The sequence below is a fragment of the Myotis nattereri genome (genome assembly GCF_964212035.1).
Source record: "Myotis nattereri genome assembly, chromosome: X".
Taxonomy (NCBI): domain Eukaryota; kingdom Metazoa; phylum Chordata; class Mammalia; order Chiroptera; family Vespertilionidae; genus Myotis; species Myotis nattereri.
Genome location: NC_138078.1, coordinates 30,376,924 through 30,401,371, shown reverse-complemented (window position 1 = coordinate 30,401,371; position 24,448 = coordinate 30,376,924). Strand labels below are relative to the sequence as shown.

Here is a 24,448-nt window from a genome sequence, read left to right as displayed (position 1 = left end):
ATGGTAATTAACGGTACCTCCGACACGCTTGCCATTGGTTAATCAGGGCGATATGCAAATTAACTGCCAACCAAGATGGCAGCCGGCAGCCAGGCAGCTGAAGGGAACAGGAGGCTTGCTTGCTCCAGTGAAGGAGGAAGCCAAGGTTCCCCGCCTGCTGCTGCCGGCCTCTGAGCTGCACTCTAAGAAACAATGTTGCAATTATAGAACTTAATCAACCCCCATGCTTTCAGCCAGCCGGGAGAGTTGGAGTTGCAACAGTCTTTCAATTATAGAATCCAAACAAACCAGATACCTGCTTTCAGAAGCGGAGGTCTCAGAGCTGGAGCTGAGGCTCAGAGCTAAAGCTAACTCTCAGTTCCAGTGAGAGCCATAGAAGGTAAAAAAATCCCAGAATAAAAAAAAAGAAAAAAAGGAGAGGTTGGGAGCTTCAGTCACCCGCCAGCCTGAAAACGGCCCTCAGCCTCTCACCCAGACTGGCCAGGCACCCCAGTGGGGACCCCCATCCTAAAGGGGATGTGACCAACAGCAAACAGCCATCATCCCCTCATCCAGGCTGGCCAGGCACCCAAGTGGGACCCCCACCCTGATCCGGGACACGCTTCAAGACAAACCAGCTGGCCCCCACCCGTGCACCAGGCCTCTATACTATATAGTAAAAGGGTAATATGCCTCCCAGCACAGGGATCAGCGGAGCAGCGAGGCCTACCATCACCGGGATCAGTGGAGCAGCGAGGCCTCACTGCCCCGGTGTCAAGCAGAGCCGCGAGGCCTCCTGGCCCCTGGAGCAGTGTGACAGGGGGCAGCGCCCAAACCCCCTGATCATCCTGCGGCTCTGTGTGTGACAGGGGGCGGGGCCACAACCTCCCTATCCGACCTGCTCTGTTCCTGAAAAGGGAAGGCACCCCAACCCCCTGATCGGCCCTGCTCTGTGCCTGATAGGGGAGAGCTCCCCAACCCCCTGATCAGCCCTGCTCTGTGTGTGACAAGAGGTGGTGCCCCAACTCCCCTATCGGCCCTACTCTGTGTGTGACAGGGGGGAGCTCCCCAACCCCCTGATCGGCCCTGCTCTCTGTGTGACAGGGTACAGAGCCCCAACCCCCCTGATGGGCCCTGCTCTGTGCATGACAGGGGGCAGCGCCTCAACTCCCTGATAGGCCCTGTTCTGTGTGTGACAGGGTGTGGCGCCGCAACCTCCCCATCGACCCTGCCTTGAGTGTGACAGGGGATGGCGCCCCAACCCCCCAATCGGCCCTACCCTGAGCATGACTGGGGGTGGCATTGCAACCTCCCGATCTACCCTGCTCTGTGCGTGACAGGGGGCGACACCCCAACTCCCAAATCAGCCCTGCTCTGAGCCCGACCAGGGGCTGCACCTAGGGATTGGGCCTGCCTTCTGCCACCAGGGAGCGGGCCTAAGCCAGCAGGTCGTTATCTCCCAAGGGGTCCCAGACTGTGAGAGGGCACAAGTGGGGCTGAGGGACTCAACCCCGCCAGTGCACAAATTTTTGTGCACCGGGCCTCTAGTATTCTTATAATCCTTTGTGTTAATACCATGAAAATTGTGTGAATGAACAACAAAGACCCATTTAAAAGAATTTTTTATTCCTATTTCTTTAGTCATTTCTACTTTAAATCAGCATACAGAAACACACACACCAAACTGAATAAAGGACATAAATTAATATACTGAATGGTCATAGGTAGTTAAAATTATAATGTATGTGTAGACCATCAATAATAGACTCCAAATTAATTTTTTAACATAAAGCTTTATTCTGAAATATCATGTACCAGGAAATAAGAGAAAAATAAAATTTATATTAAATGAATAAGTTAAATGTTAATTACCATAACTTCATTGATATGGAAGCACAATTACTAATTACCATACCTGCCACTTTCTCTTACTGTAACATCCTCACTCTAAATCTCCCACTAGTCATTTTTTTAAGTCTAAACTATTCTTTTTAAAAATATATTTTTATTGATTTCAGGGAGGAAAGGAGAGGGAGAGAGAGATAGAAACATCAATGATGAGAGAGAATCATTGATCGTCTGCCTCCTGTACGCCCCACGCCAGGGATCAAGCCCTTAACCTGGGCATGTGCCCTGACTGGGAATTGAACCGTGACTTTCTGGTTCATAAGCTGAAGCTCAACCACTGAGCCAGTATGACTGGGCTAAAGTATTCTTCAAAGCATTGTTCAAAATGCAACTTCCCTGAAGTCCTTGGATTTCTCCACCTATATATAAAACTTCCCTTCTCTAAATTCTCTCAGTAGATGACAGGCATTCTACTGTGTATTAACTGATATAAGCAGGTCTCCTTTCCTGCAAGGCTGCAAGCACCTCCAGAAGATGCCTGCATCTTGTTTATTTTTTTAATTTACCTTTTGTGTTGAAAGAATTATAGATGTCCCCTTTGATTTTTTTTTCCAATTTAACCCTTCCACCAAGCAACCATCCCTTCCAGGCCTTCACCACACTATTGTCTGTATCCATGGGCTATGCTATATGCATATAAGTTCCCTGGTTAATCTGTCTTCACCCACCCACCCTCACCTTCCCTCTGAAATTCTTCAGTGTATTCCATGCTTCGATGTCTATGGATCTAGTTTGTTCATCAGTTTATTTTGTTCATTAGATTCCACATATGAGTGAGATCATGTGATACTTGTCTTTCTCTGACTGGCTTATTTCACCTAGCATAATACTTTCCAGGTCCATCCATGCTGTTGCCAATGGTAAGAGTTCCTTCTTTTTTATAGCTGTGTAATATTCCATTGTGTGGATGTACCACAGATTTGTATCCACTCATCTGCTGATGGGCACTTGCACTGTTTCTAAATCTTAGCTATTGTAAATTATGTTGCTATGAACATAGGGCTGCATTTTTACTTTTTAATTGGAGTTTCTGGATTCTTTGGATATATTATTAGAAGTGGGATCACTAGGTCAAATGGAAGTTCTGTTTTTAACTTTTTGAGGAAACTCCATACTGTATTCCACAGTGACTGCACTAGCCTGCATTCCCACCAGCAGTGCAAGAGAATTCCTTTTTCTCCACATCTTTGCCAGCACTTGTTATTTGTTGATTTGTTGATGATAGCCATTCTGACAAGTGTGAGGTGATACATCATTGTCCTTTTAATTATTTGCATCTCTCTGATGATTAGTGACCTTGATAATTTTTTCATATGTCTATTGTGTATCTGTATGTCCTCTTTGGAGAAGTGTCTATTTAGGTCCTTCACTGATTTTTAAATTGGATTGTCTTTCTGGTGTTGAATTGTGTAAGTTCTTTATATATTTTGGAAATTAACCTCTTATCAGATATATCATTGGTGAATATGTTCTTCCATATAGTGCGTTCTCTTTTCATTTTGTTGATGGTTTCTTTGCTGGTCAGAAGCTTTTTAGCTGTATGTACTCCCAATTGTTTATCTTTTCCTGAGTTTCCCTTGCTCTCTGAGATATTTCAGCAAATATATTGCTGCCAGAGATGTCTAAGATTTTGCTGTCATGTTTTCTTCTAGAATTTTTGTGGCTTCACAACTTACATTTAAATCTTTTGTCCATTTTCATTTTATTCTTGTGTATGGTGTTGGTTGGTGATCTAGTTTCTTTTTCTTTTTTTTTTTTTTTGCATGTATGTGTCCAATTTTCCCTGCACCACATATTGAATAAACTGCCTTTATTCCAGTGTACTCTATTTCCTCCTTTGTCAAATATTTCTTTTTTCTTCACTGGGAAGAGAGGGGGAGAAAAGGGGGAGGAGAGGAGAAGGAGAGGGAGAGGAGACTGTCAAATATTTATTGACTGTAAAGATGTGGGTTGATTTCCGGGTTCTCTGTTGTTTCACTGTTTATATAATTGTTCTTATGTCAGAACTCGGCTATTTTCATTACAATGGCTTGCAGTATAGTTTGATACTTGGTACTGTAATACTTCCAACTTTGTTCTTCTCTCTCAAGATTGCAAAGGCTATTTGGGTCTATTTTGGTTCCATATAAATTTTTGGAATGTTTTTCTATGTCTTTGAAATATGTCCTTGATATTTTAATAGGAGTTGCATTGAATCTATGGATTGCTTTGGGTAGTATGGACATTTTAATAAGGTTAATTCTTTTTTTAAAATTTCTTTTAAAAAATGTTTATTGTTGAAAGTATTACATAGGTTCTCCTTTTCCCCCCATTAACCTCTTCCAGTCCACTTCCATTTCCCCCTGCCCAGGCCCTTACCACCCCATTGTCTGTGTTCATGGATTATGCATATACACATACAAGTTAATTGGTTGATCTCTTCCCATCCACTCTCCCCTGACTTCCCTCTGAGGTTCAACAGTCTGTTCATGCTTTTATGACTCTGGGAATGATGTTAATTCTTCTACTTTGTGAACGTGAATATCCTTCCACTTATTTGTATATGTCTTAATTTTTTATTGTGAATAATGCATATCTATATATTTTATTCTTATTATCTGTTGTTGTTGACAGTATTATAGATATCCCCCAATTTCCTTGCCAACTTTAATCTGCCTCCTCCCAGCCCCTGTTCTATCCCAGGCTTTAATATGCTATTGTCTATGTCTGTTGGTTATTCATATCTGCATATAAGTTCTTTGGTTAAGCTCTTCCCATCTGCCTCCCTCCCCTCTGAGATATGTCAGTCTGTTCCATACTTCCATGCCTCTGGACCTATTTTGTTTGTTAATTTATTATTTCATTAGATTCCATTTTAAGTGAGATCATGTGATATTCATCTTTCTCTGACTGATATTCCTAAATTTATTTCTTCAATATCAAATAATTTTCCCAGTACAGGTCTTTTACCTCCTTGGATAAATTTATTCCCAGGTACCCTATTATTGCAATAGTAAATGGGGTTGATTTTTTTAGTTTATCTTTCTGATAGTTTATTATCTGTGTATAAAAATGCCATTAATATCTGGATGTTGATTTTGTATCCTGCATCTTTGTGGACTTCATTTATTAGATCTAGTAATTTTCTATATACAATATCATATCATGTGCAAATAATGTCAATTTTATTTCCTCCTTTCTGATTTGTATGCCTTTTATTTCTTCTTCTTGCCTGACCACTAAGACTAGAACTTCCAGCACTATGTTGAATAAGTGTTGTGAGAGCAGACATCCCTGTCTTGTTCCTGATCTTAGGGGAAACACTTTTAGTTTTTGCCCATTGAATATGATGTTGGCTGTTTTTCACATGTGGCCTTTATTATGTTGAGGTATGATCCTTTTATTCCCACTTTGCTGAGAGTTTTTATCATAAACTGGTGCTGGATTTTACTGAATGATTTTTATGCATCTATTGATATGGTCATGTGATTTTTATCTTTCATTTTATTTATGTAATATATCACATTTATTGATTTGCAAATATTGTACCAAACTTGATCCCCAGAATAAATTCTACTTGACCATGGTATTTCAATCTTTTTAATTTATTGCTGGATTTGATTTGCTAATATTTTGTTGAGGGTTTTAGCATCTATGTCCAGCAGGGATATTGGAGTATAATTCTCTTTCTTTGTAGTGTCTTTATCTTGTTTTGGTATTAGGATAATTTTGGCCTTGTAAAGGAGCTTGGAAGGCTTCCCTCTTGTTGAATTTTTTGGAGTAATTTGAAAAGGATATGTGTTTATATAATTGGTTTTTACCATTGTTCAATATCCCTCTAACAGGTACCACTACAATAGAAAAATATGACCTCAGGACCAATGCCTGGTTACATATTGGCACCATGAATGGCCGTAGGCTTCAGTTTGGAGTTTCAGTTATTGATAATAAGCTCTATATTGTGGGAGGAAGAGATGGTTTAAAGACTTTGAATACTGTGGAATGTTTTAATCCAGTTGGCAAAATCTGGAGTGTGATGCCTCCCATGTCAACACATAGGCATGGCTTAGGTAAGAATTTAATGTTATATGGTTTATAAAGAATGTATAGTTCACAGAACTATTTAAAAATTAAATTCAGCTGCACATTATTGGGATGTAGCAAATCCTGTAGTCAAAATGTCTCCAAAATGCTGAAAAGCTTAAACAAATAGTCAAAACCTTTGAAACTTTTTTTCTTGTTTCAGATGTCATACTTGTTACAATGGATAAAAACTTTGAGAAGGATTACATTATTGAGGAACACAAAACTACAATAGTTTTGTTCCAAACTCAATTTAGAGGAAAGAGCACTTGATAATGGAGAGACGTGTTTCTAGTTAGAGGAATCATGTTCCTTTCTATAATAGGCAAATCTATATTTAAGCAAAAAGCCTATGATGCAGATCCAAGTCAGGGAAAAACCACTTCAGTTGAGAGCAGCTCTAAGTTATATGTAATCCAGAGTTTATAAAAAACGTTTAAGAAAGATGCAGTGGAGACATCTAGAACAGTGGAGAACTTTGATTCTCCTAAATATCTGTTAGGGTACATCTTTGTTCTTACTAGTCTTCATACATTTTCAATATCATAGTCTTTTGAAAAAAAATAAACATAATAATTTCCTTGTTACTTTTTTTATTGATTAAGGTATTACATATGTGCTTCTATCCCCCCAGGGCCCCCCAACCCCCGCTCATGCCCTCACCCCCTGGTGTCCATGTCCATTGGTTATGCTCATATGCATGCATACAAGTCCTTTGGTTGATCTCTCCCCCTTACCTCCACCCTCCCCTACCTTCCAGAACTAGTTTTACACAGCTGAAAAGTGGCAGGCCCAGGTCTGGTGTCATTTGCCCCCAAATTATCTGATAAATAGTCTATTTCAAATGTATGATTATATTAATTATATTCAGCTCAGTTGTGTCAGTGATTCAAAGACATAGCTTAGAAAATATATCTTACAGAGAAATCAGAGCAAGTTTTAAAATATATTGATGTTACTAAAGAGATAGGATAGGTGATGAGGATATATCTGAGAGCTCATTGAGATGGTAAAGAAGGTGAGGGCAGAGGGGACTCATGTATTCCCAGAGCAGGTGAGAAGCAGTTAGAAAGGGGGTATTTATAGTATTTAATATAATACATTTCTAAATACTCCTCAAAAACCCTGTCTATTTAGTTATCTGATGAGAACCTTTTTTTATCCCTATAATCTTAACAGTCATTAAAAGGTCAACAGTTAGCCTGCATTTCTAAGATTTATCTAAGATTCAGTGTCATATCTCATCTACTTCCTACTTTAAAAATAGCATTGAAATTATGCCAGAAAAATCAATTTCCCTTATCTACCACATCCTCAGAAATGGTGTGTTCCACTACCTCCTTTGGCTTCAGTATGACAACAATGATACATTTCCATGATAATGGTAATTATGCCTGAAAATTTTCTTGGATTAAAATACCATATTTAGTTTCATATCAAGATCAGTAAATTATTCATGTGTACACAAAATCATTTAAGAAACTAAAACAAATTTTTAGTCAGTTTGTTGTTTGCATATAATAGCCATTATATGTATTATACCTAGGTGAGCCCTCATGCTGTTTTTATTCTTTAGGTGTAGCCACACTTGAAGGACCAATGTATGCTGTTGGTGGTCATGATGGATGGAGTTATCTAAATACTGTAGAAAGATGGGACCCTGAGGGACGTCAGTGGAATTACGTGGCTAGTATGTCAATTCCTAGAAGCACAGTTGCTGTCGCTGCATTAAACAACAAGTGAGTAAGCTAAAATGTGCATGGTCTTTGCTCCTAGGTCATGTGCTACAGCACTTCATTGATGTGATCCATCAATCAAAAAGAATTCCCAGGCTCTAGCCAGTTTTGATCAGTGGATAGAGTGTTGGCCTGTAGACTGAAGGGTCCTGGATTCAATTCTGGTCGAGGGCACGTATCTCGGTTGCAGGCTTCTGGCCTTTGTTGGGGGCATACGGAAGGCAACCAATTGATGTGTCTCTCTTATATCAGTGTTTCTGTCTCTCCCTCTCCCTTCCATTCTCTAAAAATCAATGGAAAAAATATCCTTAGGTGAGGATTTAAAAAAAAAAAGCATTCCAAATGACCAGAATATCCTAGTTATCCTATATAATAAAAGCCTAGGTGGTATCACACCCTTGCGCGATGCCCTTGATTGACATCATCACAAGATGGCCACCACAAGATGCCCGGCAGGGGAGGGCATTTGTGGGTGATCAGGGTGGCAGGAGAGGACAGTTGGGGGCAAACAGGCCAGCATGGTAGGGCAGTTGGGGGCAACAAGGCCTGCAGGGTAGGGCAGTTGAGGGCAATCGGGCCAGCAGAGGAGGGCAGTTGGGGGCGATTGGGCTGCCAGGGGAGGGCAGTTGAGGGTGATCGGGCCAGCAGAGGAGGGCAGTTGGAGGTGATCAGGTTGCCAGGGGAGGGCAGTAGGGGGCTATCGGGCTGGCAGGGGAGCAGTTAGGTGTCAATCAGGCCAGCAGGGGAGTGGTTAGGGGGCAATCAGGCTGGCAGGCAGGTGAGCGGTTAGGAGCCAGAAGCTCCAGATTGTGAGAGGGATGTCCAACATCCCCCAGGGGGTCTCAGATTGGATAGGGTGCAGGCTGGGTTGAGGGACAACCCCACCCCCCCTGCATGAATTTCATGCACTGGGCCTCTAGTCAATTATAACAGGCTTTTCCAAGAGACGCATGAGAAAATGCTCAAAGTCCCTAATCATCCAAGAGATGGAAATTAAAATGAAAATGAGGTATTACCTCACACCTGTCAGAATGGCTACCATCAATAAATCAACAAATGACAAGTGCTAGCAAAGATGTGGAGAAAAGAGAGCCATGGTACATTGCTGGTGGGAAGGCAGACTGGTGCAGCCACTGTTCAAAACAGTATAGAGTTTCCACAAAAGGAACTCCCATTTGACCGAGTGATCCCACTTCTAGAAATATACCCTAAGAAATAAGAAACATCAATCAGAAAGAATATATGCACCCCAAGTTCATAGCAGCACAATTTACAATAGCTAATATTTGGAAACAGCCCAAGTGCCCATCAGCACATAAGTGGATAAAAGCTATGGTACATTTATACCAGTGATGACGAACCTTTTGAACTCGGCGTGTCAGCATTTTGAAAAACCCTAAGTTAACTCTGGTGCGGTGTCACATATAGAAATTTTTTGATATTTGCAACCATAGTAAAACAAAGATTTATATTTTTGATATTTATTTTATATATTTAAATGCCATTTAACAAAGAAAAATCAACCAAAAAAATGAGTTCGAGTGTCACCTCTGACACGCGTGTCATAGGTTCGCCATCACTGATTTACACAGTGGAATACTATGCAGCTATAAAAAAAGAACTTTTACCATTGGCAACAGCTTTGATGGACCTGGAGAGTATTATGCTAAGTGAAAGAAGCCCATCAGAGGAAGACAAGTATCACATGATCTCACTCATATGTGGAATGTAATGAACTGATGAACAAAATAGATCCCGAGATATAGAAGCATTGAACAGACTGACGAATTTCAGAGGGAAGGTGGGGTAGGGGATGGGTTGGGAGTGATTAACCAGGGAACTTATATGCATATATGGACACAGACAATAGAGTGGCAAAGGCCTGGGAGGGGCAGGTGGGGGGTGGATCAATGGGAAAAAAAAAACAAAACTAAGTAGACATCTGTAATACTTTCAACAATAAAAAGAAAAAGAATAATAACAGGCCTTTGTTGGAATTCTCCCTTCATTATGATGGAAATACTTGTCTAAAATGAACATTTAATTAAATATTCTATAGTCCCTTGCTATTCAAATGTGGTCCTGGGACTAGGAGTGTCAGCATCACCTAAAATCTACTATTTAGAAATGCTGAATCCTAATCCCACTCTGAACCTTTCGAATCATAATAGGCATTTTAACAAGATCATCAAGTGACTCTGTGTGCTCATTAAATTTGAGAACCACTTCTGCGTTCAAACCAATCACAGCTTTACATTCAAGAAGCCTCCATTTATTACATAATAACTTATTTTTGACTTATCAAGACTTTGGCTGTCTTTGTAATAGGGCAAGTTTGTTTGTTTGGTTTTTTTTTCTTTACCATATACTGTCTTGAGTATTTAGGGTTCCCAACTCTAGAATTACATTTGGTCCCATCTTTCTAAATCTTTCCTACTTCCTGATCACTTGGCTATAAGAACAAGCTAATATATTAAAACCCAATGATGTTAGAGGTTGCTAGAACTTGAATTTATTATTTATTTCAATTAATTGTATGTGCTTTCTGACAAGGGACCTTTGGAGACAAGGACCAACCAGCATATAGGAGGGACTTGAATGAAGAGAAACTCAGGCATGAGGATGGAACAGTGGCAGAAGACAGCCTTGTGTGTCTGTACTGACTATGCATCAGGCCAATATGCACATAAATGGGCTCAGTAGATGGATTTAGCGCCTTATGCAAGAAAACGTAGGGAATGTCTATAGTTAAGGGGAGACCTAGCCTTAGAGCTTAAAATACTCTGAAATCTGTTTATACTGGTCTCAACTGAATGATTATCAGGTGACTCAGTAACAATCTCCTACCTATTACCACTTATCACAACTGAACATGAATGGCAGTTATAGACATAGGGCTTAATAAAGTTTATGGGAGAAATGTTATAGCTACTATATCTTATGGGGAAAAAATATTTTCTTTCTTGGTTCTATTCTATTCCCTTAGTCATTTATCAAGCTAACATATTCCTAGTGACAATTATATTTTTTTTTACTAAATAAAGTAGTTCATAAAAACAACAGGGATTCTAATGCTAGGCAATTGAACTTAGGTAAAATTGTAAGGTTGTTTTTTAATGAGGTATAATTAACAAATATTAAGAATGTTTTCACTATCAGCCTTCTTTCTCTGTACATAACTTCCCATGGGATCTTTTAATCTATTATGTCTAAGTAACCTTCACAAGTTTGGAGTAGAGCAGATCTATTATTTCAAAGTAACTTCCACAGGTTTGGAGTAGGGTATACCTTATTGTGACTTCCATTCAAAACCTCAGACTGTCTGCTAGAAAATCTTAGGATAGCAGAATACACAAAATGGGGGAAAAGTAGGTTTACAGTTGTGAGTATGCAAAACAGAGTTTACAAAACAGAGTTTATTCTTGTATTGTTATTTATTATTGTATTATTGTTATTTTCCATATGAGCAACTGTAAACCTACTTTTGCCTACCCTGTATAGTCAGAAACTTAAAATGCTTTGTGCAAGGTTCTTTCACTTTCATTCTATGCATGAATTGGAAAAACACATTTCTGTGTTTTTTTTCTTTCTAGGCTGTATGCTATTGGTGGACGTGATGGAAGTTCCTGCCTGAAATCAGTGGAATACTTTGATCCACACACTAACAAGTGGAGTCCATGTGCTCCAATGTCCAAAAGACGTGGAGGTGTGGGAGTTACAACATACAATGGATACTTATATGCTGTTGGGGGTCATGATGCCCCTGCTTCTAACCATTGCTCCAGGCTTTCTGACTGTGTGGAACGGTAAAATATTTATATTTATTTATATATGTATTTATTTGGTTATTTTTTTTTAGAAAAAAATAGGCTGCCAGAATATAGTTTTCTAAATAAGTGTTAATCATTTCAGAGGATCAGCCCATTTTAAAATTGCATGCTAGTACTTACTTTTAGGCTTAAAATATTTTGAAGAAATCCTCTTCGTTATGTATTTTAGACCCATCAAAAGAAATATATAAAGAGAATATGCTGTTTTATTGTTTGATAGTCACCCTATAAAATAGTGAGACAAAAGAGATGTAAGAATAAATTAATTTTACACCAAGCTATATCACTCAAATTACTTACCAGCTCAAATCAAAATACCTTTACTGTTTAAAAAATCAATCGTCAAAAGAGAAAGACTTACCACCAGTGGTTCTCAACCTTCTGGCCCTTTAAATACAGTTCCTTATGTTGTGACCCAACCATAAAATTATTTTCGTTGCTACTTCATAACTGTAATGTTGCTACTGTTATGAATCATAATGTAAATATCTGATATGCAGGATGGTCTTAGGCCACCCCTATGAAAGGGTCGTTCGACCATCAAAGGGGTTGCGACCCACAGGTTGAGAACCGTTGCTTACCACCATATAACATACAGAAAGAATTTCCCAAGGGAGTTGTTAATAATGTTCTGAACAATGAGTACCTAAGTATTTAGTTTCCCAAAGGTATTCTTTGAATGGGAGACATTTATTTAAATGAATAAAATGTGATATGTTTGTTAAAATCAGTCACATGACTGTAGTTATATCATTTACATTTCCCTTAAAGACAGAATATGTATATGCAAACATAATAGTAAAATAATCTATAATAATAAAATTGTAATATGCTAATCAGACCGGATGTCCTTCCTGATGACCTTCCAGACGAAGTTGGGGCTTCGAGGGAAGCCCAGGTCCCAGGTGCCTGCTGGCAGCCAGAGGAGGGAAGCCTGGGTTCTGGGTGCCAGAGGGAAGCCAGTGCTGGCAGCTGGGGAAGGAAGGCCTACTCTTGCATGAATTTCAAGGGCCTCTAGTATTAACATAAGACCAAATGAAAAATTTACAGTCAGTAAAATTATCATAATTCACAAGACAGAGATCAGTATGGGATGGTGTCCTCAAAAGAAATTCATGGAGTAATTAGAATTTATAATTTGTAAGCATACAAAAGAATGGATGGGATTGCAAGTATAGGCAAAAATACAACCAAAACTATCGGTTGTTTAAATATGTGTTATATCCTTTACATATATTTGTAGATATTCCAGTCTTCCTCTGCTGTTGATTTATAGTTTAATTTCACATTACATGTTTTCAATCTCTTTTAAATTTATTCATAGGTACTTGTTTTCTGACCCAACATGTGGTCTCTCCTGGATAATTTTCCTTGTTTACTTGAGAAAAATGTGTATTCTGTTTTTTGGGATTAGAATATTTATATCTATACTAGAGGCCCAGTGTGCAATATCACGCGAGACCCAGACCCTCCACGCTGGCGGGACCCAGACTGACTCCCTCCATGCCAGGCGGGAAATGGGACCCAGACTGACTCCTGCTGAATCAGGCGGGATGCAGGACCCAGAATCAAGTCCCCGCCCACTTGCACGTGTCTTGCCATGCATGCAGCCCCACCCACCCGCACGCGCTTTGCCGTGCACGCAGCTTCCTGGTGACCAGTCTTTGGTCATTCCACATTATGGCGTCATGGTCACAGGCCTTTTATTAGTATAGATTTTTAGGTTCAATTGGTCTATAACGTTGTTCAAGTCTCCCATGTACTTATTGATCTGTCTGTTTATTCTATCCATTATTAAAGGTAGGGAATTGAGTACTTTCCCTGCTACTATAAGCACTTTCTCCCTCCAATTCTGTCAATGTTTGCTTCATATATTTAGGAGCTGTGGTGTTTGGTATTCTTATGTCTATAATTGTTATATATGCTTTATCAATTGACCTTTTTATCATTATACTAGAGGCCCGGTGCACAAAAATTTGTGCACTCGGGGGGGAAGAGGGTCCCTCAGCCTGGCCTGTGCCCTCTCGCAGTCTGGGACCCCTTGGGAGATAACGACCTGCTGGCTTAGGCCTGCTCCTGGGTGGCAGAGGGCAGGCCCAATCCCTAGGTGCAGCCCCTGGTCGGGCTCAGAGAAGGGCTGATTGGGGAGTTGGGGCGCTGCCCCCTGTCATGCACAGAGCAGGGCGGATCGGGAGGTTGTGATGCCACCCTCAGTCACGCTCAGGGTAGAGCCAATTGGGGGGTTGGGGCACCGCCCCCTGTCACACTCAAGGCAGGGTCGATGGGGAGGTTGCAGCGCCACCCCCTGTCACTCACAGAGCAGGGCCCATCAGGAGGGTTGGGGCTCCGTAGCCTGTCATGCACAGAGCAGGGCCCTTCAGGGAGTTGAGGAGCTCCCCCCTGTCACTCACAGAGTAGGGCTGATAGGGGAGTTGGGGCACCGCCCCCTGTCACACAAAGAGCAGGGCGGATCAGGGGGTTGGGGCGTCGCACCCTGTCACACTCAGGGCAGGGCCGATGGGGAGGTTATGGCTCTACCCCGTCACACACAGAGCAGGGCCCATGGGGTAAAGAGGGGTTGGGGTGCCGCACCCTGCCACACACAGAGCAGGGCTGATCAGGGGGTTGGGGCACCACAGCCTGTCACACACAGAGCTGCAGGGCGATCAGGGGGTTGGGGAGCTCCCCCCTATCAGGCACAGAGCAGGGCTGATAAGGGGGTTAGGGTGCCTCCCCCTGTCCTGAACAGAGCAGGGCAGATAGGGAGGTTGTGGCCCTGCCCCCGTCACACACAGAGCCGCAGAGCGATCAGGGGGTTTGGGCACTGCCCCCTGTCACCCTGATCCCGGTGCTGGGAGGCATATTACCCTTTTTCTATATAGGATAGAGGCCTGGTGCACAGGTGGGGGCTGGCTGGTTTGCCCTGAAGGGTGTCCTGGATCAGGGTAGGGGTCCCCACTGGGGTGCCTGGCCAGCCTGGATGAGGGGATGATGGCTGTTTGCAGCTCGTCACATATCCTTCAGGGTGGGGGTCCCCACTTGGGTGCCTGGCCAGTCTGGGTGAGGGGCTGAGGGCTGTTTTCAGGCTGGCGGATGACTGAAACTCCCAACTGCTCCTTTTTTTCTTTTTGTTTTTAATTCTGGGCCAGCTTTAGCTCTGGCTCCTGCTCTGAGGCCTCTGCTGCTGAAAGCAGGTATCTGGTTTGTTTGCATTCTAAATCGAAACACTGTATCAACTCCAGCTCTGAGATCCTGGCTGCCTGAAAGCAGGTTTCTGGGGTTTTGTTTAGCTTCTATAGTTGTAACATAGTTGCTTAGAGTTGCACCTCAGAGTCCGGCAGCGGCAGGCGGGGAACTTTGGAGTCCTCTGTCACTGAAGCAAGCAAGCCCCATGTTAACTTCAAGCTGCCTGGCTGCCGGCCGCCATCTTGGCTAGCAGTTAATTTGCATATTGCCCTGATTAGCCAATGGGAAGGGTAGCGGAGGTATGCTAATTACCATGTTTCTCTTTTATTAGATAGGTTGATGTGTTTCTTTTCTGTTACAACAGTTTTTATTTTAAAGCCTATCTATATATATATAAAAGCCTTAGTGACCGAAAGACCAGAACGACTGGTCAACCAGTCACTATGATGTGCACTGACCACCAGGGGGCAAATGCTCAACACAGGAGCTGCCTCCTGGTGGTCAGTGCACTCCCACAGCCAACCTTCCATGCTGGCCAACCTCCTGTAGTCCCTCCCCCTGGCAGCCAGCCAACCTCTCACAGTCCCTCCCCCCTGGTTAGTCCCTCCCCACAGCTAAGGCTCCAGGCACTGGAGAATCTGGGTCTGGGAAGCGTGTAGGAGGAGAGAGACCCTGACACTGATTAGACAGAGTAGCAGCTTGGAGGGGGCAGAAGGGGCAAGGCAGCAGCCTAACTGCAAAGATATAAAGTACGCACCACTGCCATATTACCTGTGCTACTGCACTGTGCTGCTTGCCGTTCTGCTCCCATCAGCCACTTCTAGCTTGACCCCATGCCTTTCCAGGCTCCCAACTGCTGATTGGCTAGTTCTCCTATGGCGGTGTGCCACCATTGGCCAAAGTCAGCTACTTATCATGCTTGGGGGTGGAGCCCCAAGAAAATGTGCTGCTGAAGTAGGAGAGAAGGCCTGTCTGTCAGCAGCTCCACCCTGGGGAGAGTGAGGTGGCCCGAGCGGTGGTAGCGAAGTGGAGCTGTATTTCCACCTCAGAGCGTAGCTGGTGTTCAGGCCATTTTGAGGTGTTCTGTCTGTGGTCTTTGCTTGCCACTACCTCAGCACATCTACACAACTAGATTGGGGCCTACCAGGCAACCTCCCATGGTCCCTTCTCTGTCCCCATGCATGAATTCGTGCACCAGGCCTTTAGTTTTGTATAATATCAATAGAGTCACTCCTGCTTACATTTGATTACAATTTGTGTGGACATCTTTTTCATCCATTTACTTTTTTACCTATACATTTCCTTATATAAAAAGTGAGTCTCTTGTAAAAAGAAAGAGTCTTCTGCCAAGGTATGCCTTTTGATAGGGGAGGTTAATCCATTTACATTTAAAGAAATTATTTAGAAGGACTTATATTGCCATTTTTTTTTTCTATTCACATGTCATACCTATTTTGTATTTTAGTCCTCTCTTCTTGCCTTCATTGGGTTTAGTTTATTTTTATTTGTGATAAGCTTTGGTTCCTTTCTCAATTTATTTTTCATGTATTCTATAATTATTTCTTTTGTGGTTACCATTAGGATTACATATAACATCCTAAAAGTTTACCAATATATTTTAAATTAGTATCAACTTAATTTAATTGCATAAAATCATTCTATTCTTACGGCTCTGCCTTCTCCCCTTGTTTATGTTATTGACACCACAAATTAAGTTTTTATATATTCTGTAACCATTTGCATGCTTTTATAATTATTTTCATGTTTTTGTTTTTTAAGATCTTGGAAGAATAAAAAATGTAAATGCAAACCCAAATTAACTAGTTCATTTTATATTTGTCTATGTATTTATCTTTAGCAGAGAAATGTATTGTATTTGTATGACTTTGGGTTAATGTCTAATATTTGTATATTACAACTTAAAGGACTTCTTTTAGAATATCTTGTATGACAGATCTACTAGTAATGAACTCTTTTGACTGTTGTTCACCTGGGAATGCTTTAATTTTTCCCTCCTTTTTTGAAGAACAGATTGCTGGTTATAGAATTCTCAGCTGACAGAATTTTTCTTTCAGGAATTTAAATATATATATTATCCCATTGCCTTCTGCCCTCTCATGATAAATTTGCTAATTACCTTTTTTAATTTAATTATATATTTTATTATTATTTAAAGTATTACATATGTTCTTTTTTTCCTCCATTGGCCCTTTCTAGCCCTCCCCTCACCCCAGGCATTCAGCACACTATTGTCTGTGTTCATGGGTTATATATATATATATATATATATATATATATATATATATATATACATATATATATATATATATATATATACAAGTTCCTTGGATGATCTCTTCCCACCCATTTACTCTCCACCACCTTCCAGCTGAGATTCCAGTCTGTTCTATGCTTCTATGTCTCTAGATATATTTTGTTCATCAGTTTATTTTGTACATTATATTCCACATATAAGTAAGATCATGAGATACTTGTCTTTCTCTGACTGGCTTATTTTGCTTAGCATAACACTCTGTAGGTCCCTCCATGTGTCTAAAAGGGTAACAGATCCTTCTGTTTTACTGCTGGATAGTATTCCATGGTGTAAATGTGCCATGGCTTTTTCACCCACTCATCTGCAGAAGGGCACTTGGACTGTTTCCAGATTTTAGCTATTATAAATTTTGCTGCTATGATCATAGGGGTGCATACGTTCTTTCTGATTGGTGTTTTGGGTTTCTTAGTATATATTCTTAGAAGTGGGATCACTGGGTCAAATGGCAGTTTCATTTTTAATATTTTGAAGAAACTCCAGACTGTTTTCCATAGTGGCTGCACCAGTCTACATTTCTACATGCAATATACTAGGACTCCCTTTTCTCTACATCCTCACTGGCACATGTCATTTGTTGATGTATCAATGATAGCCATTCTGACAGGTGTGAGGTGTTGTTTTAATTTGCATCTCTCTGATGATTAGTGACTTTGAACATTTTTTTCATATTCCTCTTGGCCATCTGTATGTCCACTTTGGAGAAGTGTTTTTTTAGGTTCTTTGCCCATTTTTTAATTGGATTATTTGTCTTCCTTTTGTTAAGTTGTATGAGTTTCTTATATATTTTGGAAATTAACCCCTTATCAGATATATCATTGGAAAATATGTTCTCCCATGCAGTGGGCTTTCTTGTTGTTTTGTTGATGGTTTCTTTTGCTGTGCAGAAGCTTTTTACTTTGGTGTTGCCCCATTTGTTTATTTTCTCCTTAGTTTTCTTTGCCCTAGATCAGTGGTCGGCAAACTGCTGCCCCTTGAGTGTGGCTCTTCCACAAAATACCACGTGAGGGCATGCACATACAGTGCGATTGAAACTTCGTGGCCACACTCAAGGGGCCAAAGAGCCACATGTGGCTCATGAGCCGCAGTTTGCCTACCACTGCCCTAGATGTACTCCCAAACATGTTGCTATGAGAGATGTCTGAGATTTTGCTGCCTGTAGTTTCTTCTAAAATTTTTATGGTTTCACATCTTACATTTAACTCTTTTATTCATTTTGAGTTTATTCTTGTGTATGGTGTAAGTTCGTGATCTAGTTTCATTTTTTGCATGTATCTGTCCAACTTTCCCAACACCATTTCTCTTAGTGGAGAAATAAGTTTATAACTATTTCTCTTCACTTCAGAATCGATTTTAGTTCCACTAATAAATATATATATATATATTAAAGTAAGGAGAGGTGGAAAGCAAGACAAACAAAGGGAAAGACATTATGCTATTTTAATTTGAAAGAGATGTTATGACTAAGTTTATCCTACATAATATAAGGCTAATGCGCAAATCTACCAAACGGCTGAACGACCAGTTGCTGTGATGCTCACTGACCACCAAGGGGAAGCTCCTGCATTGAGCTCCTCCGTGGCAGCACTAAGGATGTGGGGAGTGGGCCTACGCCATCAGTCAGACATCCCTCGAGGGCTCCCAAACTGCGAGAGGGTGCAGGCTGGGGTGAGGGATCCCCAAGTGCACGAATTTCATGCACTGGGCCTCTAGTGTTTAATAATATCTCCTTGTGTCTTTACAGATAGTAACCATATTACAAATATTTTTTTTCAAAAGATTCAACATTCCCCAGATTCCTGTATTTAAGCAGTATCCAAATAATATTAACATTAGCCATGTTTTTAGTATTAATTATTATGCATATGCATGACACTCTTGGGTTTTGGTTGCAAATCTCTAAGGAAATCTTTTTATGATCCCTGGTTCACCATTCATACATGTGTGACTGCAGCCTCAGAGTATAACAATAGCAACTGTGTTGAAGATGCAGCTTAGCTAAAGCACACAGCTATGGATTATCTGGTTCTGGATTTATAATACCAGAATTTACGGTAATATGCTACGTGATACTAAAAAATATGCACTGGATATTGAGGTGATCTTAATTATTGAAAATATCAGACATTATTAAAAATATTATTGGACATAAATAAGGTCAGATCAAATAAAAGCTGGAATAAGATGATTTAAATATGATTAAAGAGATTAAAAACATAAATAAGAGGGGTAATAGAAATATAAGGAAATTAGGAGAGGCTAATAAATCAACGTCTCTTTGTAAAATACATCTTTATCATTAAATTTTACAAATAAGCCAATATAAAATCAAAGACCATTTCCATGTATAATTATAGGAGTTTTCTTTCACTATTCATTTTTTTCAGATTTTTGTATTATGTATTTTTAAAATATAGACTTCAAATTTTAGGAGAGAATTCTTGGATGAAGATTTTAATTGATATTACTTACTGAATTATCTTTCATTTTGCTTAGAGGAAGGTTTGGGGATAAAAAGTAAACTTCAAATTAAAATGGAAATAATCCTAGGCTCTTGCAAAGATAAACAGGAACTCTCAAAGGGGAAAAATATAGAATAAAGCTATGGCCACTGTAGCCAAAAGTAGCATTAAAACCATGGTACGACATTCTATGAAACTAAAAAACAATTATATTCAGTTCGTCCAGTGTGACTCAGTGGTTGAGCATCAACCTATGAACCAGGAGGTCATGAGTTCAATTCCAGGTCAGGGCTCATGCCTGGGGATGCTGGCTTGATCTCCAGTAGGGGGCATGCAGGAGGCTGCTGGTCAATGATTAGCATTATTGATGTTTCTATCTCTCCCTCTCCTTTCCTCTCTGAAATCAATAAAAATATATTTAAATTTTAAAAATTATATTAAGATTTACTTAAAATGTGAATTCTCATATAAGCAAGATCAGGCATCTCATTTATAACTTTGATATACAGAGAATAAGAGAAAAATGAGACCAGCATAATAAATGAGAGAGGGAACATTTTTCACGTTAAGACACTAATAAGTGAAATTTCCTCATAGAAAATCTAAGTACCAATGAAAGAAATGCATGATCTTTTTGGAAAGAAGATACATTTTTATATGCTTTGAGTGTCCTCTAGTGGCTGAAGAGAGTTTTGTCATGTACTTATCGTTCACATTTGCTAGTTAGACCACACTTGATATTTATAAGGTACTTTAATTTCTTATATTAGATAAGTATACTTTTTATTAAAGCCTATTATTTTTAGTTTTAATACTATATCAGACTTTCCTTCTCTATTGTATTCCTAAACCTCTTAAGGTATGATCCAAAACATGATTCATGGTCAACTGTGGCGCCCCTGAGTGTTCCTCGAGATGCTGTTGCTGTGTGTACTCTAGGAGACAAACTCTTTGTGGTTGGAGGATATGATGGACATTCTTATTTGAATACTGTTGAGTCATATGATGCGCAGAAAGATGAATGGAAACAGGTACTCTTATTAAAAGTATTCAAATTGGGATATTTCAGGTTTTAATAAAATATATTTTAAAATATGTTTGAAATTAGTTTCATTCTCTTCATCTTTAGAGTCTAACCAGATTTATTTCATGAAATTTGTAAAACATGCTTTATCTATGCTATAGAAAACTACTAGATGATCTAATTGATCATTAGCAGGATTCATCAGTATTTATATGAAAGTCAGTCACTTGACATTATATAATCATTTCTTTCACATTATAGTGAATCAGATTCAACCACACAGGACTATTATCTGGGCTACATTTTTCCTTGTCTTTATGCAAGGTGAAGGTTAGCCCAGAATAGCTAAGGATTTTATCAACTCTAATATGCTATATTATGCTAAATACAGAATTCAAGAGCTTTACTATTTGGCCAATTTACTATGTATATATTATGACTTGAGAACCAAAGAGCAACATCCTCATCCATAAATATCTGCCCCTTCTTATCACTGGTGCCCAAGAAGGAAAATATTTTAATCCCCTCCTTATAGATATTTATAAACTGCAATAGTCATAACTTTTAATCAGTCATTCAAAAAGTTTAGACTGGAATTAAATCCTCTCAAAAGTTCTGGACATCTAACAAAAGAAATTATAAGGACAGTATATAAGCTAGGGGCACTGAAAGGACATCTCAAGGATGCTCAAGGCAAACTTAATGCTTGTGACAGTTTTTCCAGTGATAGCTCTAGATTTATTCCAAAATATCTAATGGTGGTTTGTTAATTAAATAATTGGTTAATAAAAATGAAATATGGTTAACTCTTCACCATTTCCACAAACACGCCAACCTTGTATTTGGTATCTAACTTCATCTTTCCTTATACTGACTTCCTGCTGCTCTGTATTCTACATAGTGTGTTGGTTACTGTTCTAAATATATGTTAATGTAATGATACCTGATAATGGGTCTCTATGTCATTCCTTCAACAACTTGATTCATTAAGACCCTTGAAATCATTCAAATTATTCCATGTTGGTTGTATCAATCCTTAAGACCAACTAGAAATGGAAAAAAACATATTAGCAAACAAGTTAGGTCAAATACAATAATCAAAATGATTGTCTAAACCAGTGGTCGGCAAACTCATTAGTCAACAGAGCCAAATATCAATAGTACAATGATTGAAATTTCTTTTGAGAGCCAAATTTTTTAAACTGAAATTATATAGGTAGGTACATTGTTATTAACTTAATTAGGGTACTCCTAAGGCTTAGGAAGAGCCACACTCAAGGGGCCAAAGAGCCGCATGTGGCTCGCAAGCTGCAGTTTGCCGACCATGGGTCTAAACTGATGGAATTTACTTTTCTGAAAATTGTATGCCATTACCTAAGATGCGTAGATTCTGTTCCTGGGTTTTCATTCTTTCATTGTGTGATGTTAGAAAGAGTGAAAGAGAACAAATAATGGAGTTATAACTTCTATATGACAAATTATTTTCATTTATTATCTCACTTAATTCTAACAAAAACCTTAAGGATAAGTATTATTAGCTGTAATCTTTCAAGTGAGAAAATTACCAGAGATGTGAAATTTACTCATGATCCCGTGCTCCTCAATCTCATATGTACATCTTTTTAAACACTGGTGTTTTTTTTCTACCATACTGGACTGTTATCTGGGCTACATTTCCCCTTATCTTTATGCAAGGTGAAGGTTAGACCAGAATAGCTAAGGACTTTATCAACTCTCGTATGCTATATTATGCTAAATACAGAATTCACTTAAACATTAGTTCTTTTCCTGTTTTTGTTTCCTGTGTTAGGAAGTTCCTGTTAACATTGGAAGAGCTGGTGCATGTGTTGTGGTGGTGAAGCTACCATAAAGCGATCTCATCAAATGGAGGAAAACTGGAGTATTTTAAGAAATGAAGTAGAAACAAGAGAGGAGGAAGAAACATATTCTTTCTTTCAATTAGTAATTAAACATGAAAATTCTTGCATCATTTTAATATGTAGTTATGATTGCTCTCACTTGCGAAACCAAATCAACTTTTAAACATGAATTACAAGTAGGTGTTAAGATTGTGTGGTGTTACAGCTGATAATATACATGGAAATCTCTCATCTAGGTTTAGCCTCATTACTTTAAGATGTTTAAAGGAAATTGATAGTGGCCAAAATATGAAAGCCTTTAAAAGCATTGTTAATTTTTAAGTTAAGAGTCTGAGAAATTAAAAATGTTTTCTATTTCAAATAAAGGTACTCTATTATCTGGACCACAACTAATATAAAAGAGAACCTCTAAAGCTTAAAATATAGTCTGATTTTCAGTAAGACATCATTCTGTTATTCAAACAATACACCCAAATAAATAAATAATACCTTAAATGTATTAATGGGAAGGTTTTACTATGTTGACAAGGAAAAAATCATGAAAAACTCATTGGCATAATTTGTTATGATGATCGCAATATATTAAAATGTTCACAAATTTACTCTTTTACAGTACCATCTTCCAGAACATACATATACATTTGGCATTACTTAACATGTTGGATTTGTTACCAGTGAAATATTACAGTAATTTCATATACAAAATCTATACAATAAAATAGTGAATATTTATCACATGGACATTACCTGTGACCTCTGCTGTAAAATGTCAGGGTCTCACTTGTATAGAAAGTAATATTCCCCTCAAACATTTCTGTGAACTCTGCCAACACCTACTATTAATTTTAACAAGTTTTTAAAAACAATTTTGAAGTACAATAAAATTAAGAAAATGTTCTACAATATTAACACATGGATACACAAAAATGTTTGATATCCATGGCAAATTCTGTATTTATCTTTTATGTAGCAATACATGCTTTTCTGATAATGTTATATTAATCCTGTAGAAAATGTTAAGGATATGCATACTACAATAAACATTTTTAAATTTAAAAAAAAAAACACGAAAAGGTGATTTACTTTACCTTTAAATTTTTATTTGCGTTTATCCCATTATAAAAATATTTAAGATAAAATGTTGAAAAACTTCTTGATGAAAGCAACTTTTCAAGTAAATGTATAATTTTAGAATTTCTGCAATATATTATTTTTTTTTTACAGTTTTATTTTATTGTCTAAAGTTTTACATATGTCTCCTTTTTCCCCAATTGACCCGCCCCCACCACCAGCCATTCCCACCCCGGACAAGCCCCCACCGCCCCAGTGGCAATATATTCTTTTAAACGGGTTTTGAATTGTAGTATCAAAGCCAACGAGACAACTGGAAAAAGAAGGTGAAGTGACTTGTCTTAAACCACACAGCTACGATGTGGCAAAGCCACATTTGTTTGAATCCAAAGCACATAAACGTGATACATGAATATCATAATCCTCTTCCTGAAAGAGATTCATTATCTTAATGTGACTGTGGAGAAATAGAGAATGAGACACAAGCATTACTTAGCAAAGCTCATGACTGGTCACATATTATTGTTTCTTCTGGAGGTTTTTAATTTATTATCCAGCATCATAATAATGTTCTGGACCAAAAAAGGTAGTATGCCCAAGGAATTTGCAGAATCTGGCTCATCAGCCACTGAAAGATGAAATTGTAACAATATTCACAGTCATCAATATAGGCTGAAACAAGGTTGGGCCAATAAAGAAACTGTTGAGTAAGACTCCCTCCACGTTCTGCGTGGAGTAGGGTTCGGTATCTGAAAGAGGAGCCGCACAACAAATGAGAGAAAAAGACACGGGATAATTTTGCAATATTGGGGGACCAGGCGGCCAAGTCCCGAAGGACTTCCTCTGTGCTCAGGCCTCACCAAGCTTTTATTGATCTGGGATGCACCCATAGCATAGCCCTTAGGCAGGTGACCCCCTAGTAACAAGCAGACTAGCCCATCAGCAAGGATTTACATAATAATAAATGGGGGAGTAGTT

The 24,448-nt window shown here is 39.2% G+C and overlaps 1 protein-coding gene across 1 annotated transcript in view; it reads left to right on the top strand.

Annotated features, from left to right (window-relative positions):
• The window catches only part of KLHL4 (kelch like family member 4), a gene marked incomplete at its 5' end in the record, with an annotated part of 97,534 nt that extends 74,081 nt beyond the window's left edge, over positions 1–23,453 (top strand). Inside the window, 5 exons of the mRNA XM_081081382.1 lie at positions 5,712–5,936; positions 7,526–7,688; positions 11,279–11,491; positions 20,355–20,526; positions 22,330–23,453. Coding sequence (XP_080937508.1) covers positions 5,712–5,936; positions 7,526–7,688; positions 11,279–11,491; positions 20,355–20,526; positions 22,330–22,389 — 833 coding nt within the window. The 3' untranslated portion in view covers positions 22,390–23,453. The remainder of the gene's footprint in view (positions 1–5,711; positions 5,937–7,525; positions 7,689–11,278; positions 11,492–20,354; positions 20,527–22,329) is intronic.
• Between the last annotated feature and the right edge of the window lie 995 nt (positions 23,454–24,448).